Below are 21313 nucleotides of genomic sequence, written 5' to 3' on the forward strand. Positions count from 1 at the left end.
GAGAGAGACATGGGGGGAGAGAGAGAGATGGGGGGAGAGAGAGAGAAAGATGGGGGGGAAGAGAGATGGGAGAGAGAGGGAGAGATGGGGGAGAGAGGGAGAGATGGGGGGAGAGAGCGAGAGTTGAGAAAGATGGGAAGAGACCGGGAGAGACACTAACTGGTAACTTCCAGTGCAAATAACTTTCAAGCACAGCTTTAAAGAATGGGATTTTGCCAAATTAAATTCTGAACTAGTTGCTAGTGCCAATCCCTTTAATTTCAATAAAAAGCTGTGAAGAAATGGTTGGAAAACGGTGGGCTTCCTCTTCTTCTAGTACAGTGTGAAATCTGAAACAGAAAGTGGAAACTTGGTTTCCGTTCATTAACAATACAACTGTAAGAAAACTGAGCTGGTTTTCTCCTTTCTCTGTCAGTGAATACATTGTAGAAATGTTATGTTTTTGCCATTGACAAAGAAATGCCTTATATTTTGAAAGGTAAACATAACACATTTTCAGGAAGAAAGTCTTATTTTTTAAAGTATTTCCTTAGAAGTAGCTTACGATACTACCCAGTACCAGATCACTGTTCCACATCTGACACTGCTACCAAATGTGTATTTTTTTCCGTTAGATGACATGGATGCGCCTTCCCTGATCCTTAACGACTTTGACGTTCAGTACAAATACACATATGACTATCTCTCCACAGGTTGAGCAAAGAGCGTATCCGAGAATTGCAGCAGCAGGTTGAGGATCTCCAGAAATCTTTACAGGAACAAGGCTCCAAGTCTGAAGGCGAAAGTGTAAGTAACTTAGAAATTATGAAATTCTGCTTATATGAAGTTTTTTTAATAGGTCCTGATGCCCAAATTGATCTTGTATTTGAAAATGTTACCCTTACCATTGAGGATACCCTTAAATACCGTATATATCTGCATAATAGATGCAGTGATTTTGCCAACTTGGAGCCTGTAAATTGATCATATATATTGTAAGGTGATTTCTGTCTGTCCTATTTCAATAATTACACCTCGGTTCATGATAATTCTTTTTTTTATATTAAGTCCTTCATACATAGATCATAAATACATTTATGCCATTATAGGATTCAGTATGTTGATTATTTATATAAGTCGGAATGCTTACATCCCACTAAGCAGCATGGCCTTCACCACTTTTACCCAATTACAAGATTAAGACATTTATGCTCTACACCTGATAGATCCAACTTGTACTTGCAATATTCTTGATTGCAAGCATGCTCCAATTGAGGCCTGCACAGCTCTGCTAGAATTTCAATAGGGCAGACGTGAGAAAGGTCCAAACAGAGCAGAGTTGAGGAAGCCTTCTCATAGGAAAATGGAGAATGAGAAACTGATTTCTACCAGGAGAGCATTCAACCAGTGACTCACCAGACTCTGAAGGGCAGAAACTTCAATGCAGTCTCGGAGGCCTTGCTCCTTATTTCTTCCTCCTTCCATCCTGACTCATGACCTCACCATTTTCTAATGGGTGTGGCAGATACTGTGAGGACAGAGATTATTTAAAAGACATCAAATTTAGCCTAAATGTGAATACACCGAGCCACTGTTCTGTAGTTGGATCTCTCTAGATGAACAGAAGAAGTAATGATTGAGAGAGAGGTGTATTTAATTCTTACGTTTGTAAGAAGAAAAAGGGCCAGATGTGTGTGAGAGATACATTGGTTGAATGTTAGATCATTATACCTGTTGATGTGGGAGAAAACTCTACAGCAGGTGTCCTCAAACTATGGCCCGCGGGCCACATGCGGCTCGCCGAGGACATTTATCTGGCCTGCTGGGTGTTTTTGCCGCCGCTGCCTGTCCTGCTTAGCAGCTGACTTGTCCCGGGGCCCGCGGTCCGGCCCTCCAATGGTCTGAGAGACAGTGAACTGGCCCCCTGTTTAAAAAGTTTGAGGACCCCTGCTCTACAGAGTAAGTAAGGAGATGAAAAGGAAGATTGGAAGGGTTGCATTTCCTTTTTGTCTTTTCTGTGCTTTATGTGATTTTCTTTTTTTTCCCCTGGGGGCTTGGAAAATAGAACTCGTCTCATGCATGGCGGCATCTCATATGTGCATATATACGGTATTGTAACCTCTCTAATACAAATACTATTTAAGCCGTGTTAGGGAATACTTTCTACTTGGGATCTGTTGGGGGAGTACATTTTGCATTGCAGTATTTTAATGATTTTACATTTCTTTATCTTTTAATCTATTGGTGCTCAAATTAGATTTCAAATTATATATTTTAAATTCTTCAGCTAATCAGCAGATGCAGAATGGCTATTGTGATTTAAAATACTGTTTTTTAAGAGAGGAAATTTTATCTTAAAAATTTTGCTTTCTACCAAAATCCAGTTGCTTCATTTTGGTGTCATTATTGAAGTGTTTTCATTTGTAGAGAGAAATTTTTACAATAAAAATAATTAGATCTTTAAGTCTATTCTTCCTCAAAGTTCAAAATCTTAAAGTTTGCATTTTGAATAAACGATTATTTAGCTGTCTAAGTGTTTGATACTCCTTCATATATCACACTGCTGGCATTTGCTATTTTTCAAGTTCAAACTTAATTTTGATTATATTCAGAAATACGAAGCATTTTTCCTTTTTGTTATTGTAGTCTTTTGTATTTCTTAGTCTCCTTTCCTTTTGAAGAAAAAATCTAAAATTTTATGCGTTTAAAATCATTAGAAATACAGTAAAGGATTTATAATTTTATGTAGTACGCCTTCAGAAGGAGGTAAAGAGATTTAGATGTCTGGAAAATTTACCTTAATTGACATAGTCGTCTTACAGTGATGTTTTTTAATTTTATAGTCCAGCAAATTAAAGCAGAAGTTGGAAGCTCATTTGTAAGTAAAACTGATATTTCATTTTAAATAAGAGAGGGGAAGGGTTGTAAGGCTTCTTATGTTAATATCTTTTTCTTATGTTTTTAATAAAAGCAAATGCTTGGATGCTAATTGAATGTTCACCACAGCTACCAAAAGCAAAAAGAAAAGCATGCTTACAGATTCAGACTGCCTACTAAGCAAACCAAATGCATACATTTAATAAGTTGCCCATATTTAAAGAGTTTGTCAAAGCAGACAGCTACTCTCACCACTAGATTATGTGGAATGATAAACCTATAGAATATTTTGTCTTACTTTCACAGGAAGCAAGGGTGGTAAGGGAGGAAATGTGTCATTTCTGGCATCCACCTTGTGCCAGGCAGTTTCTGTCCCCACAACAACCCCCAGGTCAGGCAGATAGCACCCCTGTTTCACAGACAGCGGCTTCAGGGTCAGAAAGCAACTTGCTGGTGTCTGCAAGTGTTGTGTGGCTGAGACCACGTTTCACTCTTAGATCGGTCTGACTCCAAGCTCAATGCTCTTTCCAATACTTAGGGAAAAACTAACAGAGGTCCATGAAGAATTACAGAAGAAACAAGAGCTCATTGAAGATCTTCAGCCAGATGTAAATCAAAATGGTAGGTATTTATAAAAACGTGGGTCAGTTTATCTAAGGATTAGTTGAAGGGCATAAGAGCTCTGTGTGTTTGCAGAATGTGTGGATGCATATGTTGTAATTAAGAAGCATGGTAATTTTTTAGTGCTGAAGTCATTAATAAAAGATATAATCTTAACACAAAGACAAATAAATCTGTTATATACAGGAGTATCAAACATTGTAAAATATAAAATTTACACTGTTGAAATGTGAATAAAAATTTCAGATCAGATTAAAATGAACTTTAAAACATCGTGTGGAAAGGCTTTATCTTGTCTTGTTATAGTTGTGCTTGTATCATAAGGTATATTTTCTTGTTAAAATACTTACTAGAAAGGAGAAAAACAGCCAGTTAAAGCAGACTGTAGATTTTTTAAAGGATAAATTATAATTAAGGATGTATTGGTCGTAGTTCAAAAGTCTTAGATAAGAATTAACTACAAAGAAGAAATAAAGGGCCTTTCTTTTAAGTTCTCTTAATAGTCTTTATAAAATAGATGTGATAGATGGAATTTTTTGTATGAGGATGGCATATTTGAAATACATTGTAACTGGTCATGTTTCATTTTATTTTTATTAATAGTGCAAAAGATCAATGAACTTGAAGCCGCTCTTCAGAAGAAAGATGAAGATATGAAAGCAATGGAGGAAAGATACAAAATGTACTTGGAGAAAGCCAGGAATGTGAGTAACTTGTCTTTCAAAGCTTTAAGCTTTGCGGCCCCGGTTCTCATGAGGCCCTTTCCACGGGGTTATGTTGCTGTTCTCGTTTCTGTATCTGCTCACTTGCTGTCAACCATCCTACCTGACCTGTCGGGTTCCCGGAGTGTCTGCACATCAGTCCTCACAGTCTCACTCATCAGCGTCAGAAGAAAACGAACACATAGATCAAAGGGACAGTTTAAACGTCGATCACAGTGAGCCCATTAAAGAAAGCGGCTGCTATAATGTGTAGCATTGGCCGTTTTTAGCAAGATGAGCGTGGAATTTTTACTTGCTAGGATCGTAGCGAATTTGTTAAGAAAAAAATTTTCTAGCATCTTAGCAAAGTGAACAATTTACCTTTTATGAAAATTTAGCTTTTTAAAACTTGTTTGAAATTATTTTAGCATTTCGTCTAGATTAGACAGTTAGCCACTTTCGTAATGTTCATCAGACGCAGAGTTGGACAGGATAGAAGTTGACTTCTTGGTCACTTGGAGTCCAGTCACCAGTGGGGAAGGGGCTCATGCTCATGCGGTCAGTCAGAGTCCTGAGCTGACAGGGGCTCAGTGCGACGTTGCCCAACTAGTCGATGAGGGGACGGTGTAATTTCAGGCCTGGAAACGGTGTAACTGGCTTGCACTCCCAGGTCAGCGGCGAGCTCAGGCATGTGGTCACACCGGATCTGGGGAAGTTAAGTGAGATAAATAAGCGTGGTAAACTTGTTACTGTTAAATTTCTTCCAGTTACAAAAGTATAAATGTTTACACTAGAAAATATCAAACCTAGGTTCCCAGAGACAATAACGTTTTGGTGTCTTAATGGTGCATTTTTTAATGCATATATTCTCTCTGATTGGTGATCATGACACGCACATATGCATGCACAGATATACAGATAGAGACATATAAAATTTGTGGTTTTAAATTTAAAATGATTTCCTCAGGTTATATAAATGCAATTTAATATTTACTGAACACCTAACTACGCTAAGTCCTGGGAATGTCTCAGTGACAGACTCTGCGTTTAGGGCCCAGACTTTGCAGAGGTAAGAGGATGCCTACGGAGTACTCACCTGTGGAACACAGCATAGCTGGGTCATGATCCTGCCGGAAATCATTTGTTTTCATTTCCTTTTCTTGTTTTGCCCCTAGGGAAAAAAAACAAACTATAAGCAAGGTATTTATACAGAGAGCTTTCCTTTATTTTGGCTTATTATCTTAACTTGTTTCCTAGAAGTGGAATTATTAGGTCATAAGACCATTTTAATAAGATGCTATCTATACATATTTCTAAGTGTCATTTTACAAGGATTATAACTAGTTGAACAAACCACTGACAGTGAGTACCGTATTCTTATCATCATGATTATCACTTAAAAGACAGTTGCTTGCTTTGAAAAATGTGGTTTCTAATTTTGCCCCTTACATATTTGGTGTGAGATGTTCAAATAGTGGTTAAAATACTAGTTAAATAACATATGTCCATTGTAGAAAATTCAGAAAATATAAAAAACTAAGAACCAGACTTTTTGTTGCTTAGAGATGTCAAGATAAGTTCTGATTTGTTCTTTCTAATTAAATTATGATTTAAAGTCTTTAATGTTTTCTGCTTTGATGATGTGAACTCATAACCCTTGAGGGCAGGTTCCGAGTATCTCCTAAGTGCCGACTCTCCCTTGGCCACCATCTGGGTCTCATAGTTAACATCCGGGAAATTGTTTCTCAGCAAACGTATTAACTCTAGTAATGTTTGGTATATTGCCATCAAGTCTTTTTCCTACACTTCTATGCATAGAGATAACATTTTCCTAACTCATTAAATACTTAAAAACTTTTTCTAGTACATTTATATTTACCTCGTACAGACGTCCCTATTCTTGGACGTTTGTAGTTTTTGCTCGTATTAAATTTCCTGACTTGGTTATCTGTGTAGTTGAGCTGACTCTCTTCACTACATTCTGATGAAACATCTCATTTAACTCAGCTTTTAGTAATTTATTTAAATTTGATTGATCATCCTATTTTTTGCAGGTAAAATCACCAGTGTCTATATTATATATTGACCGTCTATATATTAAATTGCATTTAACTAGATAATAGTAAAAAAAAAAGATTATTGCCAAAAATTTCTCTTGTGTGTAGCACACTTACTTTGTAAAATCAGCAAGTTCCCGTATAATTTTGTAATTCATTTTGGTTTTTAAGAAAATTATAAAGTCAGATAAATGTAGAAAAGGGTTATTATATCAAGACCTTAATGCTTAAAGCTTGAGCATGGAAAAGGCTAAATACCTCTAAGTACTGAACCTTCAAGAAGGGAGTTTCAGTATTGGAGTGGTGAATCTCCCCATTTTGGTCCTGAATATTTAGACTATTATTTGCCTATAGAGTAAGGTTTTGTTGTTTTTTCTTTTTCTTAATCCAATTAGATTGTAAAACAAGCTCCTGGGTCACTTTGTAGATTATTTTCTACTTTACTTACACAGTTTTTATAGAACATGCTCTTGTATTTTCAATTCTTTAAAAAAGGCAAAGTGAATATGAAGTTTTTTTTCTTTAAACAGGTGATAAAAACATTAGATCCCAAGTTAAATCCAGCATCAGCTGAAATAATGCTACTGAGAAAGCAGTTGGCAGAGAAAGAGAGAAGAATCGAGATTCTGGAGGTAAAACTTGCATATTCGCTCTCCTCCCCTCAGTTATTGGACAGACTCCTGGTGATCAGCTGCTGCTGTGGATTTGCCATCACGGAGCACATTTCACAGGACCTTAAGCATGTCATGTCCCAGTGCTTGTGTGTTGTTACACAGCATTTCAGAGCTCAATCGGTTGGTTTCCATGTAGTTGATGCTGCATCATAAACTACCCCTGGTAACAGCCAGTCATGACTTTCATTTTTGTTTGTTTGTTTGGGACAGAGTCTTACTCTGTCACCCAGGGTAGAATATCCTGGCATCATAGCTCATAGTAACCTCAAACTCTTGGACTCAAGTGATTGATCCTCTTGCCTCATCCTCCTGAGTAGCTGAGACGACAGGTGTACATCACCATGACTGGCTCGTTTTTCTGTTTTTAGTAGAGACAGGGATCTCGCTCTTGCCCAGGCTGGTCTCAAACTCCTGAGCTCAGGCAATGCATGCACTTCAGCTTCCCAGAGTGCTGGGATTACAGGCATGAGCCACCATGCCCAGCCAATACCCCTGATTGTTCTTAAAAAAAGTCCTACCATGTAATACTCCTTTAAAAATTGTGTGAATGTGATTTGATTCAGAAAAAAATTAAAAACTGAGCTTTTCCTTTTAAAAAAGTTAGTTTGTTCACTCAGTTAACCACATTTTTCTTATCCTGTTCTTTACCTGCACCTAAACAGATAAACTTGGTTTGAGTTTCTGAAAGGAGGAATTACTCCCAGAATCTCAGTGAGCCCCTGAAGTGATAATCTTGGTTATTAATCATGGAAAGTTTTATTAGTAACATCATACTCTAATTAGCTGGGTTTGCATATCAAAGGAATGGTTATATCATTCTTAAGAGCTCAGGTAAATATGTCAATATGAGATTATATGTTCTTAGATTTTATAATTAAGCATGTTCTGGTTTCCTTTGCAAAGTGTTTTACAAAAGATTTTGGGCCAGGTGCAGTGGCTCACGCCTGACCCAGCAGTCTGGGAGGCTACAGCAGGTGGACAGCGTGAGCAAGAGCAAGACCCCATCTCTCCTAAAAATAGAAAAACTAGCCAGGCATGGTGGTGGACGCCTGGTCCCAGCTACATGGGAGGCTGAGGCAAGAGGAGCTCTTCAGCCCAAGAGTTTGAAGTTGCAATGAGCTGTGAAGCCACAGCACTCCACACAGGGCAACAGGGTGGGACTGTCTCAAAAAACAAACAAACAAAAAAACCCTCCTACTATTTTTGATACTATAGTGAGGTTTGGCGGTATTCTTAAAGTCAGTCTGTACTTCCTCTGAGTAGCATATGCGTAATTGCAGAGCCATGTTGAGTTCTGTGTACTGGCCTTGAAATTCTCATAAATGGTAGTTTCTTTTTCAATTAAATAGGAATGTTATATTTCAGAGAAACTACTCTATTCATATACCTTTTTGCTGGTTTTATTTCTGAGCAAGTAGATATGAATGGTGGAAGAAATGTTTTCATTTAAAGAGTTAGAGGCTTTAACTCCTGCCTTCCTGCATCTGGACCACACCCCACCCCGGTGTGCGCTTGCTGTTGGTGGCTGTCCTGGCCGCGGTGTTGTCAGGAGCCCTGGGGAGGGATAGCCTCTGAAGAAATGCCATTCGTGCTTCAAGATCTAACTCAAATACCTCTTTCTCTATAAAAGTTCCCCTGCATTCCTTAGCCAAAGGTGTCATCTCTCCATCATGGGTCTATGTACTTTGAATTCACGAATTCATTCCGCAACAGCATTGATGTTCTTTTTGGCACAAATTGAGGTGTCTTGAGGTCAGACTGTATTGTATGTCCCAGTGTTAAATGTATATAAACCAGAGGCCAGGATTACAGCTCTATTGGCTTAGCTTCCTAATGTTGGCCTCTCTGGTTGGAGGGGCCAGATCTCTGGTCTGTAAAATAGACTCCATCTGTACAGTAGTGAGACGTGGCCTCGCTGATGTCTGAAGGCTCAGTTGCTCTGACTGCGGACTGCCCAGAGGAAGACAGTGGAAGTGTACAGCATTGTTGTCGTTTGAAACGTGTGTCCCCAACAAGTATGATGACAAAATGGTGGCTCTAAAACTGTAGGGCTCGGAGGAGAAGCATCAGTTAGTCCCAGTGCACAGGCATTTAAGTGATTGGCATTCCCCGGTACACACACTACAAAAAGGAGAGACGTAGACGGGAGAGGCTGTTCTGACTGCCACTGCTCGTGGAGAGCCTGTGTCTGGGTCCTGTGAGCCAGAACAAGGGCATGAGCTTATAGTTTTTGTGGCGTGAGCACCTTGCTGAGGGGAGAGGCAGGTGCTTCAGGATTAGAATGTTTCTATGAGCCAAACCATCTGGCTCATCAGGTGCTCGACAGAATTACAGAGTTAGCTGTATTAGAGTAATTAAGAAAAGGAGGATATTCTCTGTGGTGGCACATAATATGCCGCAGGGAATCTGGTATATAGGCCACCAAGAAATGCGGGAGAGAAGTTTGTGCTGGGCTTTGTAGGTGGTTTTAAGATTTTCCTGAGTAGTTTGGACTGTGTGCCCTTCCTCCTTGGTTTTGATTTCTTCTTAAGTGCAGTTCTGCCTTACTCCTAAGCCAGTCATTCACTTTTCCTCTAGATTTGGGAGACAGCAGCATAAGAATCATTAGTTCTATGTGTGTTTAAATCACTGTACTCCACTGGGAATAAAGCTCCTGAAATAAAGGCTTGTCAGTCATAAATCTTACTCTTCGCTCCAGGTGTCCCACTGATTTCTGCTCGATTCAGTTTACATTTTATTTACTTCATGTGCCTCACAAAAACATTCTTCAGATTCTCTCAATAATGAGAAATGATTCTGTTTTTAGTAAGCTGGGGGTGATTTCTAGGATTTTAATAGTCCACATATCTTTTTCCAGAGTGAATGTAAAGTAGCAAAATTCCGTGATTATGAAGAAAAACTCATTGTTTCTGCTTGGTATAATAAGGTGAGTCGAAATTTAGCTGAAGATTAGATGTTCATAACAGTGTTTATCAAACTTTAAACCAGGTCTGACAGAAGGAATTACGTTCTGTACCATAAACCAAGTTTACGTATAAGACCGAAGCAAAAGTTGCCCTGTGTGTGTCACACCAGATAGTTTCTATTATATTCTGGGTTTTTTTAGTGTTGCTTCTAATCCACTAAGTTGACTTCAATTGACTTTGTGACTCATCAGCCTTTAGCTGACATACATGGACATAGGCGTACAATTCATAAATATTTAAAAACTGCCTTCTAGCTGTAAGAAATATTTAATTTATCCCCCAGAGGGTTTCTTGAGAAATGTGAGCATCTGAGTAATGAGAAATTAAATGCTTCTGGTGCTCCATATCCAATACCTCCTTCAGAAGCCTCTCCGCGTGTCCCTGACTGTGTAGGTGTGGGTTTGTCCGTTTGCTTTGTTTTTACCCAGGGGATACAGGAACTGTCTCTCTGTCCTACTGCAGATATAGCAGCATCAAGTAATTTGAAATGTTTTATTTTGTCACCGTTAGTATCAGTGGGATTTTCCAAGAGCAGCATTTCATGGTGTGTAGGATTGTTGCCTGTTTTTTTTTTTTTTGTTGTTGTTGTTTGTTTGTTTGTTTGTTAGGTTAAGGAATTTTCTTTACTTTTCACAAATTAAGACTATGTAGATTTCATATTTTTCTGAATCAAAACCCCCTTGGTCTTCACAGTATGATTTAGAGAGTGCAGCCTGAGCTAAACAGCAAAGAACTAGAAAAGAAAGTACTAATTTCATGATAACCGTATTAAAAACCAGTTAGGCAATTTCTTTAAAAGTAGGTTTTTAAAATATCTTGTCATTCTTGGCACTGTTTCTAAAGAAAAAACTCCTTTATCCCAAGCAAAAAAGCACAAAAGGTGGAATTTGGCTTCAAGAAATGTAGCTCAAATTCTCAGGCAGAGAATCACCAAATTTATGGAGAGTTGCTAATGGGGGCTTAGCAGGAAGAAGTCCCTTTAGTAAATTCTCAGCCAGAGGCTGGAGACCGAAGCTCAATCTGAGGGCAGCATCCTTCATGGAAGTGGGCCATCTGGGTGGCATGCCACTCCAGGAACAGTCAGCCTGGGGACAGTTTCATAAGATGGCAGAATGATGTGGTGCCTTGGGAACACGCAGCCGCCGTGTCAGACTGGACAGGCTGTGAACAGGGAGAGCCAAAGATGCTGTCCTGCTGGTCATGAGCTTTCAGTGGCTCAGTCCCCTTCCACGGAAGCCCTGTGAGCAGCATAGAACTGCAGCCTCTCCAGACTGTGCCCTTCAGGGCCAGCTGACTGTGCAGCCCACAGGGAAGGAGCTGGTGATCCCCTTAGGGCTGTCCCCACATACACATCAAACTACAAAGCTGCAGGGAATTGGGGCACATGCTGGTTTGGTCACCTGGCTCCTTCTGGAAAGCTGGAGATTTCTGGAATGAGCAAACCAAAACCTAAAGTGCATTAGTAAAATGAACATTTATCTACTGCCCCCAGATCTCTGGCCTGACACTACCTGTTAGTATCCAGGTGGAGATAGATAAAAATACACCAAAGAACAGACTTTGCTGGGAACAGACTTTCCGTACAAGCTTCCCCCTGGTGCGCGGCTGGCCTCAGCGCCAGTCGCCTCCTTAGACGTGTCCTGTGCACTGTGCTTGTCATCTCCACTCTTTCCCCCCTTTCCTTAATTATGTGTGAGGTGTTCCCAGAGTCGGTCTTCCTCGTGGAGGTCAGGGACTGTGTATTATTTTCTTTGTTCTCTGTGGCTTTCGATGCATAAATCAGTGAAGATATTGTAGCCAAATAATAGATATTCATGTCTCAGTCTGTATTTGTTGAGCATCTCCTGTATTCCAGGTACCGTACTAGTTAGCAGTAATGCTAGATGCAGTAAAACTATAACTCACGCTTGTCATCTCAGCGCTTTGGGAGGCCAAAGCAGGAGATCCCTTGAGGCCAGGAATTCAAGATCAGCTGAGCAACATAGCAAGACAGCAGGACCCCATCTCTACAAAAAATTAAAACTTAGCCAGGCATAGTAAAGCAGGGCTGTGGTTAAGCTCCCTGAAGTGAGAGAATTACTTGAACCCAGGAGTTAGAGGTTACAGTGAGTGAGCCATAATCACCCTACTTTATTCCGACCTGAGTGGCAGAGTGAGACCCTAACTCTTTAAAAAAAAAGAGAGAGAGAGAGACAGAGAGGAAAGGAAAAAAGAAAAGTTGCTTTGTGTGTTTGAACAGTAATGACGTCGCTTACAAGAAACCCAACAGCCAAAACTGTGGTATTTTGTCACATATAAACATGAAGATAGACCATAATAAACTTGAACTACACTGGTGGTTCTCAAACATTGGCGTGCATCAGAAACTTACCAAAACACGCATTGCGGGACCCACTTGCAGAGATTCTCATTCGGTAGGTCGGGTACTGCCCCCAAATTTGCATTTCTAGCCAATCCCCAGTGATGCTGGTCTTGTTTATCCAGAGACTACATTGCAAGACCCACGAGCTATTCTCCTGTGTTCAGTCTGCCCATAGATGGTGGAGTCATGGTCCCACAGAATTTGCTTTGAAACTTCTTCCTATTGTTCTGATTAAGCCTAATTCTAACACACTATTTTAAGCTATTTTTTAATGAGTTCAAATTTAGGACTTTAAAATAGAGAAAGTAGGTTTCTGTGCCGACTTACTAGTATTGCCACTTCACAGACTCGTCAGCTTCGGGACGTGTATTTTCTTCTATATAAATGAGGAAAACCTCAGATTTGTAAGCTTGTTTTGAGGATTCAATGTCTTTATATATGTGAAAAGCACTTTGCAAACTAAATATTTAATTGTATTAAATACATGTAATTGCCGTTGTTCAGAGTCTCGCGTTCCAGAAACTGGGCATGGAGTCCAGGCTCGTGAGTGGCGGCAGTGCTTGCAAAGACGCAGGCACGTACGCCCCGGCGCGGTCCTTCCTGGCCCAGCAGCGACACATCACCAACGCCAGAAGAAGTCTCTCTGTCAGAGTTCCTGCTACAACACCTGATTAAACTGCAAAAGGAAAGATAAACAGAAGTGCCCTTAAAATATTTTATACTTTTCAACTAACTACCAGATTGAAAAAGAAGTTTATGATGCTGGATGCCAGGTATTTCAAAATCAGAATGCATCAAATTAATTTTTCCAGCCGACTTTGAAAACAGTGTAGAACTAGCTGTCTCTCTCGGGGAGCACGTTGGAATAATTGGAAGCTATAGTTACACAGACATCTCAAACATTTGTCTTTTGAGAGTATTATAATTTCAGATTGACTTTGTATATTTTAATATTCTCAGTTATACCAGTAACTTAATTAATTTGCAATATATAATCAGTAATATGAATTTTAAAACATATCTAGATCTGTTGTATTTTCTTTTTGGTTCATATAAACAATGGTCTTGAGGTAGGCACATTGTGAACTATCCATGGGCGATGTCTTTGGGTAAGTGCGAGGCTGCATTTCCACCCCCCAGCTCCTTTGTTGAGTGTGTACAGATATTTCATTATGTCATGGAAGATAGGTATGGAATATTTGTTATTGGAATGACATTGCTATAGTAAAAGTGACTAACTGAAGATTTTTCAGATTGTGAAGGGGTCCCAGTTCTCGTATATACTTCCCATAAGCCAGGGCTTCTGGACAGCGAGGGTGAAATGCTGAGAGTCGGAAATCAATTGACATTTGTGGGAGGTGACTTTCTGATGGAAAGCAAGCTAAAAAATATGTTTTGTGTTAAGGTTTACGTATTCCTTAGTATATAATTCATGAGAGTTCAGTTATTTGGAGCATGAAATGATGTCTTCTGCTAAAAAAAAAGATATGGTATTATGTAATAGTTTTACCTCCTCATTGCAAAGAGATATAATGATAAAAATATTGGGGATCAGTTTGACTTCTATTCACTGATGGAAGAGTTTCTCTGGCTTAGTTTGTGGTACCCAGTTCATTTCTGTCAAGAGGTCTCCTTTACAAAGGTTATTACTTTTGAATTTGGGGATCATTTTTAAAAGTTACCACCTTGGAATTTCCATTGTGTTAAATCTATGTTGTTCTATGTTGTAGCCACAAGATAGATGTGGCAATTGAAATTAATTAAAATTAAAAATTTAGTTTCTTGGTTGCACCAGCCACATTTCAGACACTCAGTAGCCATAGGTGGCTGTGGCTCCTCTGTCAAACCAAACAGCTAGAGAACATTTCTAGCATTGCAAGACGTTCTTTTGGAGAGCACCATGCTAAGTCATCTTATAACTTAGAAATACTCTTTGGTATTAGGCTACAAAAATTAAAGAAAGAAAAATGTTAGGACTGTTTCCAGTGTAAAAAGGAAATTGGATTGTGACCTAATTAACATCTTCCATTCTGTGTAGAGGATGCCTTATACTGTGACAACACAGGTGATTGTTCCCGTGCTGGTCAGCAAAGGCACACATGTCTACAGTGTCTAGGCAGGGGTGAGTGAGCTTTCTGTGAAGGGACGGGTGCTAGATGTTTTAGTAAATACCATAGGTTTTGTGAGCTGCACAGTGTCTGTTCAAGTCCTCAACCCTGCCATTGTGGGCTGAGAGCAGCGACACACAGTGTATAAACAAAATGCGTGTGGTTGTGTTCAGTGAAACTTTCTTTACATACACAGGTGATAGGTCAGATGTGGCTTGCAGGTTGTAGCTGTGGTCTAGATTTTCTCAGCCTTTCTTTGCAAATACAGTCTAAGTATTGTTCCATTTATAGTATTACTCATTTACATACCTGGTTTTTAGATTCTTGCCTGGTAATTTTTTAATAACTGAAAATGGAAATTTCATACTGCATTCGGGTCTCTAAGATTAGGGAGCATCAGTCAGGATATCGTTTTTTATCAGGGTTACTTCTGTTGACTACCTCTTAGATTGGGATGTGATTATACTGTTGATTTGCATTTTCATATGTTTTGGTAGTGTCTGCTTGCCTATGACTTTTAGTGAAATGAAATAAGTCTTCGAAAATACTTTAGCATGCTGTTCAAAATTTTCTAAATCTGATGGCATTTTGGTATATTTTGGTTAGTGAAGACACCCGCCCCCTTTAGTGTTTCTATACTTAAAATTGAGAGTTTCTGAGCTCTTCAAGCTCTCTTTTAAAGGAATTTATTGTAAAATGTTAACTTTAATAAATTAATGTTTTCATAGTTCAGTTGCTCATAAATTTCCAATTATTATACTTGGAATTTTTACATAATACAATTTCTGAATGAGGATAATAAGGCTAGATTGTTTTTTTTAATACAGAAAAAGCAAATTGTCTGATTTATCACTTTTCTAGGTGATAAGTAGAATTTAAAATGTTTGATTTATAAGTATTTATACAAGACTAATGTAATTTAAAATTCTATATTATTGTGATGAATCGTACAGATCAGGAACTGATCAGAAGTGAGATTCTTTCCACATCTGGTTACTGTAGTGAGGTTGACACCCTGTGGGTGGTACGGCATTATAAATATTTCATCATGAACAATCATTTATATACATCTGTGAGGCATATACCGGGGAAGAGATTTTTGGAGTTCATCTGTTTGATAAGGAATTAAGCAACTTGGTGATTATAAAGTTAAACCACAGACGAATTTGAAAATGATCTTTAATTGTGAGCATTTGTTCTAAGGTTAATATTCCTTTGTCTTTTTAAAATAAAAGTTGTGTAAATATGACAGTGATGTCTATCCTGAGATTAAACTAATGAATTGAGAAATTTATTTGAAGTGTATTCTATTTTTCAATGAATAAGGCTGTCAAACTAATGATTTAGTAGAGATTAAGAATTAACGTCTTGTCTAGAAAAATCTCCCTGAGTATTCTTCATGACGATGTCATCTTTGATCACTGGAGCACTAATTTGAATGTAGTGTTTTCACCTCTGCACCTGTTTCTGTGTAGGGCGCATCTGTCCCTACGGAGGGGGTAGCTTTTAGGCCAGGGTATTTGTCTGTGTTAGGTTCTCTGTACGTATATTTAATGAGAAGCATTCCTATGTAAAAATGTGTGTATATGGTTGTACGCATACATTCTTATTGTGAACTTGTACATTGCAAAGAAGTAGTTTGCAAATTTGTAAAGCACAAACTATAAGAGAAAATAATGTAAACTTGATGTTCCATAAATGTAATGTCTAGTTTATAAAAGGCCCTTTCTATTTTCTATGGCAAAGACTTTGACACTTGAAAAATAGAAGCAATACTTGATTTATTTTTGTAAGTATTTAGGATATTATTTTAAATAAATGATTGTCCAGTAACGATATAATACTTGTGAAATGTTTCAAGTAAATAAACTTTCTGCTTCTGTGTCTGTTATGATGCATTTTTAATGGGCACAAATGCACATTTATTTGCTGTTTTAAATAAAGGACTGAAAATAAATTGGCAAAGAAAAAAGGATTGCATCAATTCTTCTAATTTTGTTTTTCCCTTGAAATTTTTTTGTGAATGAAAAAATGCATTCAATGATGGGGTGTGTCTTTCTGGAAAGTTAACATCTCATGTTACTATGAAATCCAGGACGTTTCTGAGGACGGCAGTCTCACTGCTCCTTACCCCTCAGTGCCCATTCTTCCCTTCTGCTTTTAGTAGCAGGAGCCCATATTTTTAGCCTATTACTTTATCATCTAGGAAAAAAAAAAAAAACCCACAAAACTATATTTCCAAGACTTCCTTATAGCTAGGTGGGGGTCATTTAACCAAGTTCTGGCCAATGGGATGTGAAAAGTAGTGATGTGTTTGTGCAGAAAGAGTGGGCATGCTTCCCTAATCCTTATCCCATTGCTGTGTGGAATGCCACGTGCCTGCGGCAGCCCTCAGACAGAACTAAACAGTAAGAGACAAGGAGCATGGGTCTCTAAAATCACCATTTAGCCAAAACAGCTGTGGACTTCCAGCCCAGGCTTCTCTTTTTTTTTTTTTTTTTGAGACAGAGCCTCAAGCTGTCCCCCTGGGTAGAGTGCTGTGGCATCACAGCTCACAGCAACCTCCAACTCCTGAGCTCAAGCGAGTCTCCTGCCTCCGCCTCCCAAGTAGCTGGGACCACAGGCGCCGAGCCAGGCTTCTCTTTTTAAAGCTTTTTTTAAAGCTGTTTTAATTTGGTATTTCTTTCAGCATCCTAACTTCCCAATTCATACAGGTTTGTTGAAATGAGTCGTGAAATTTATCTTTAGGAAGGTGCAGGTGCTCCATGTTCTCGGGCGGTATTTGGAAGGGTTCAGTTCTGTTGCTGCTAATGGATGCTTAGTAAATACTTGTTTACCGAGGCTGATGTTGCCAGATGTGCAGTGGAGGCCAGCGTGAAGTGCTGTCTCACTTTAGGGCGATCCCCGTGATTCTCTAAACGTAGCTTAACTTTCTGAATGTACAGTGAGTGCTGCCCCAACTATCATCACTTTATTTTGTGACTAGTTTGCTAAGAGCAATTCCAGGTTCTAAACCTACTGAGACCAATACGGTGGCTGCTAGCCACACTGGATGTTGAAATGTAAATTTTAATGAAAACTCTTCCATGAGACACTGTGGCCAAATTGAAGTGCTCCGTAGCCACACAGGGCTTGTAGCTACAGTAATGGACAGCGCAGTTAAAGAACTTAACTGTCATCACAGAAAATTCTGTTGCACAGCTTGGTTCTAGATAACGACATCTCTCTGAAGTTAGAGGGGATATGGAACTTTCAAGATTCTCTCCTGGTCATTAGCTTTTGGCAGCTTGACTGTCAAATCATTAGTCAAGTGTGGATCTAGGCACGGATCTATTTAAATTTATACTACTTGTGGTTTGTTCAGCTGGGATCTGCAGATGACTGCTTTTTACTAAGATTTGGGCACTAGTCCTGAAATACACTTTCTTTCTCTTTTCTTTCCTCTGTTACTACAGTTCTGCACCTGTCGATTCTTGGTGACCCACAAAGCCGTCCCGTTTTTCTCTCCCCCTCATTCTCTTCCACAGTAAGCGATACCGACTTAACCTCAAGTTCACCGATTCCTCCTCTTGGCTCATGTCCTCAGCTCACTGCTGAGCCCCTCTCTTGACTGTCCCATTTCAACTCTAGAATTCCTATTTGCTTGTTTTCATAATTTTCATCTCATTGTGATATTCAGTGAAAAATCACTGTCATACTTTAATTCTTCAGACATGCTTTCTTTAGGTTCTTTGAAGATTCTTATTTAAAGCTTTCGTCTAGGAATTCTAAGTCTGGGATCCTAGCGACTGCTTCGTAGCCTATGTTTTCTGCTCTCGTGGTCCATAATCTTTGCTGAAAAACTGGCATTTTAAATGATCTGTGGAAACTGGAAATGTGTGTTGTTGCTTCTTGTTCAGAGACTCAGACTCATCCTGCAAACCATCCATTCTTCATCATGGCAGCCAGTGGGGTCTCTGCCCTGTGGGCATCATATTCAGTTAATTTTGGACAGAAGTTTTCTTAAATGCCTTGGACTGGTTAATCTCTCAGCCTTTCCCAGGGGGCTCTGCGTGTATGTTGGGTTATACGTTCAACACGCTGGTGTGTGGTTAAAACTCTTAGACTGAGCTTCCTTCAAGGTCAGCCAGAGGTGACACCCTCCGCCTCCATGTCCGCAGCCTTCCAGATTCCTAGGAGTATGCTAGAGCTTTTGAAAGCCCCATGGATACATCATCTCCAGTTTTGCTTTTAATCCTCTTGTTAGCACCAAGTGGTATTGCCACCTAGGGTCACTGTCATGTATAATTGTCATTGTATTTTTTTATTCAGCAAGCATCCAACGGGGTGGTTCACACAGAATGAGCTTAAGTCCTGAGAATGAGCTTTTCAGAAAACTGCCAGAGTGGTCAAATAATGATAGTTTTCTGGAGATGGAGCTTTTGGGGTGCTCCAAACTCATTCTGCTCCCTCCAGCAGTGGCTTGGTGTTGGTATTCACAGCGACCATCTGTCAGACTGTTCCTTTTTAAGGTTACCTCAGCACTGGGGACAGAAGGACAGGAACAGGCCACATTAGAACAGAGCTCTGTGCTCTTCCTGGAGAGTCAACTTTTCTTTAAACAAATGCTCAGAGTGTTGCAAGACTTTAGTTCATTTCCAGAGTTCTGGGAAGGTTGATTTGGACCATCTTTGTGAGTGTCCTCAGTGCTTTTATGAAAAAGTAGATTTAGGAAGCTCCTTCTTTGATCATTTCTGTGATTCTTTCCACAAGTCAGATTTTTGAAAGTAGAAGTGACCTTAGTGACCATTCTTTAAAGCCCAGATTTTTTAGAATGTGAAATAAGGTACAAAGAGGTAGAGGGCTCACTGCATTGCCACAGAAAATCCACGGCCCGCTCAGCATGGTCGCTGCTGGGGCACTGTTCCACCCGTCCCCACTGGCAGGCACTGAATCTTTGTGAACCAGGCAGCCTCAACTCTGAGAGGCTCAGCATAGCTGGGAGATCAGATGGAGATAGGACAGTAGGACATTCCAACTTTTAAAGTAAATTCTCAGGGGATAGAGGAGGGCACAGCTAACACAGTGAGGGAAACTGTCAGAGTTGACGTTTAACCTGGCTTTACAGGATGAGTAGAAATCTGCTAGGTGTGATTAGCTTATATAAAGACATGAAGATGATAGAGGATCTGGCCCATCCAGGAAATGAATAGTTCAGTACTTTGGTAGGAGAAGTACTAACAGATGTAATAGAAGAAGTTAGCAGTTCACAAAAATTATCACCTGCCCAGCTAAGGAGCAGGTCCTCGGCAGCAGTGCGGACTCCACAGTCCAGCTCCAGAGGGCACCGTTCACCCGACTACATGAGGATGGCATCGCTGGGCTAAAGAATTTGCAATCATCCTCCAGTCAGTGGGGGGCAAAATAGCTTGTCAGTGAACCTAGTGAGGAAAATATCAAATTGCCTCGGGGAAAAAGGTGTAGAAATAAGTTCTCCAATGGCATAATAGCATAACTGGAGGCTTTGTCTGAAATAACAATGCCAGCCTTTCCTGTGTGGAGTGAACACACATAGGAGTATAATTTATCATATCCCAGGCTCACGATATCACTTGGTTACATCTGTCTGTAGTTCTCCCAGCAGCTACAATGCAGGCATACCAGACAGCTTCTGGTATGTTCTGCTGTAGTAACAATCCCCCAAAACTTGGTGGATAACAACAAAATCAGCTTGTTTCTCACACCCTAAGTCCATCTTGAATAAGCCGCGACTCTTGCTGTCCTCATCACACTAGACATAGGCTGACAGACCCTTATCTGGGACATTGTGGATTTCATGGCACAGAAAACAGAAATGTGTAGAATGACTAGCTGGTCCCTCAGCACTTGGAAGAAGCTCATAGGTCTTGGACTCTCGTTTTATTGACCGAAGCCGTCACAGGTGCGTAGGGAGGAGCCCCACAAGGCAAGGTGCTCCTGAGAGGGAGAGGGCACCTTGTCACTGATCATGTTGCCACCAGCGTATCTGTCTGTACCGACAGGTGTTATTAGGGAATGAGCTCAGGACAGTAAGTCACCTGTTTAATTCACGAGCAGAAGGAAATACATGTTAAAACTGGGAATTGAATTCAGGCCTTCTTAGCTCCAGAGCTCGGACATCCAGCCCAGCTGACTCCCTGTGCCGCCCCCCAGGCCTTTAATGCAGGGTTGTTCGTCAGAGCCCTGTCGTATCTTTGGACCTCACAAGTATCTGGGCAAAGCGAAGCCCCTGTTCTGTTCTGGTTGTGAGAGGCGCCTCAGTGATTCCGCGCCAGCCCCTGAAAGTGAACCTTTGCATTTGACCCCTTCTGGCTTAAATGTCTTAACCTGTTTCAAAAGAAGAAGAAAACAGTTTTTAGCTTTCCAGAGCAGAACCAATAGCTCGTGGTGAATGCACAAAAACACAGTATGACCCAGAAAATACAAAATATTCAGGGCAGCAGGCTGCTCTTGAGAAATAACCATGGGGAAGTGGGAGAAGCCAGCTGGGAGCCGGGATTGAAGCGGTGAGGGATGGACAAGCCTGTGGGCCTGCCCGGTGTTCCTGAAGGATTATAATAGAAGTTCAAATCAGGACCGCGAAGTAGGTCACTGGGGTGAACGAGAAGGACAGAGGGGAAGTTACAGAAGTCTGGCAACGGGTCCAATCTAGCCCCAGCCCGCAGTGATTCTGTTTAGTCCATTACCTCACCGTTTATGGAGCCCTGCCGTGTTCCAGACACTGTCGCTGATACTGTGGACACAGAACTGAACAAGACAGATACCGCTCTTGCCTTCAGGGAGCATAGCAGCTCATTATTGCCATGTAAAAATGCACTTTAAAACTTAGTGCTTTAACACAATAACTTGAAAATCTCATACTGGAAATTGAGGCAGGCTCATGTGGACGGCCCCAGCTCAGCCAGCTCCCTCACACATGCGCGTTCACTGTCTGGATGTTCCTAGATCCG

General features: G+C 40.2%; 1 protein-coding gene across 1 annotated transcript in view; it reads left to right on the forward strand.

Moving 5' to 3' along the window:
* The window catches only part of HOOK1 (hook microtubule tethering protein 1), a 57490-nt gene extending 41255 nt beyond the window's left edge, over nt 1–16235 (forward strand). The window contains exons 14-20 of the mRNA XM_023515100.1: nt 693–786; nt 2823–2857; nt 3395–3477; nt 4081–4181; nt 6766–6867; nt 9767–9835; nt 12742–16235. Of these exons, the coding sequence (XP_023370868.1) occupies nt 693–786; nt 2823–2857; nt 3395–3477; nt 4081–4181; nt 6766–6867; nt 9767–9835; nt 12742–12912 (655 nt within the window). The 3' untranslated portion in view covers nt 12913–16235. The remainder of the gene's footprint in view (nt 1–692; nt 787–2822; nt 2858–3394; nt 3478–4080; nt 4182–6765; nt 6868–9766; nt 9836–12741) is intronic.
* The last annotated feature ends 5078 nt before the right edge of the window (nt 16236–21313 follow it).

The sequence above is a fragment of the Otolemur garnettii genome, unplaced genomic scaffold (assembly GCF_000181295.1).
Source record: "Otolemur garnettii isolate 467f Iridium unplaced genomic scaffold, OtoGar3 scaffold00066, whole genome shotgun sequence".
Lineage (NCBI taxonomy): Eukaryota > Metazoa > Chordata > Mammalia > Primates > Galagidae > Otolemur > Otolemur garnettii.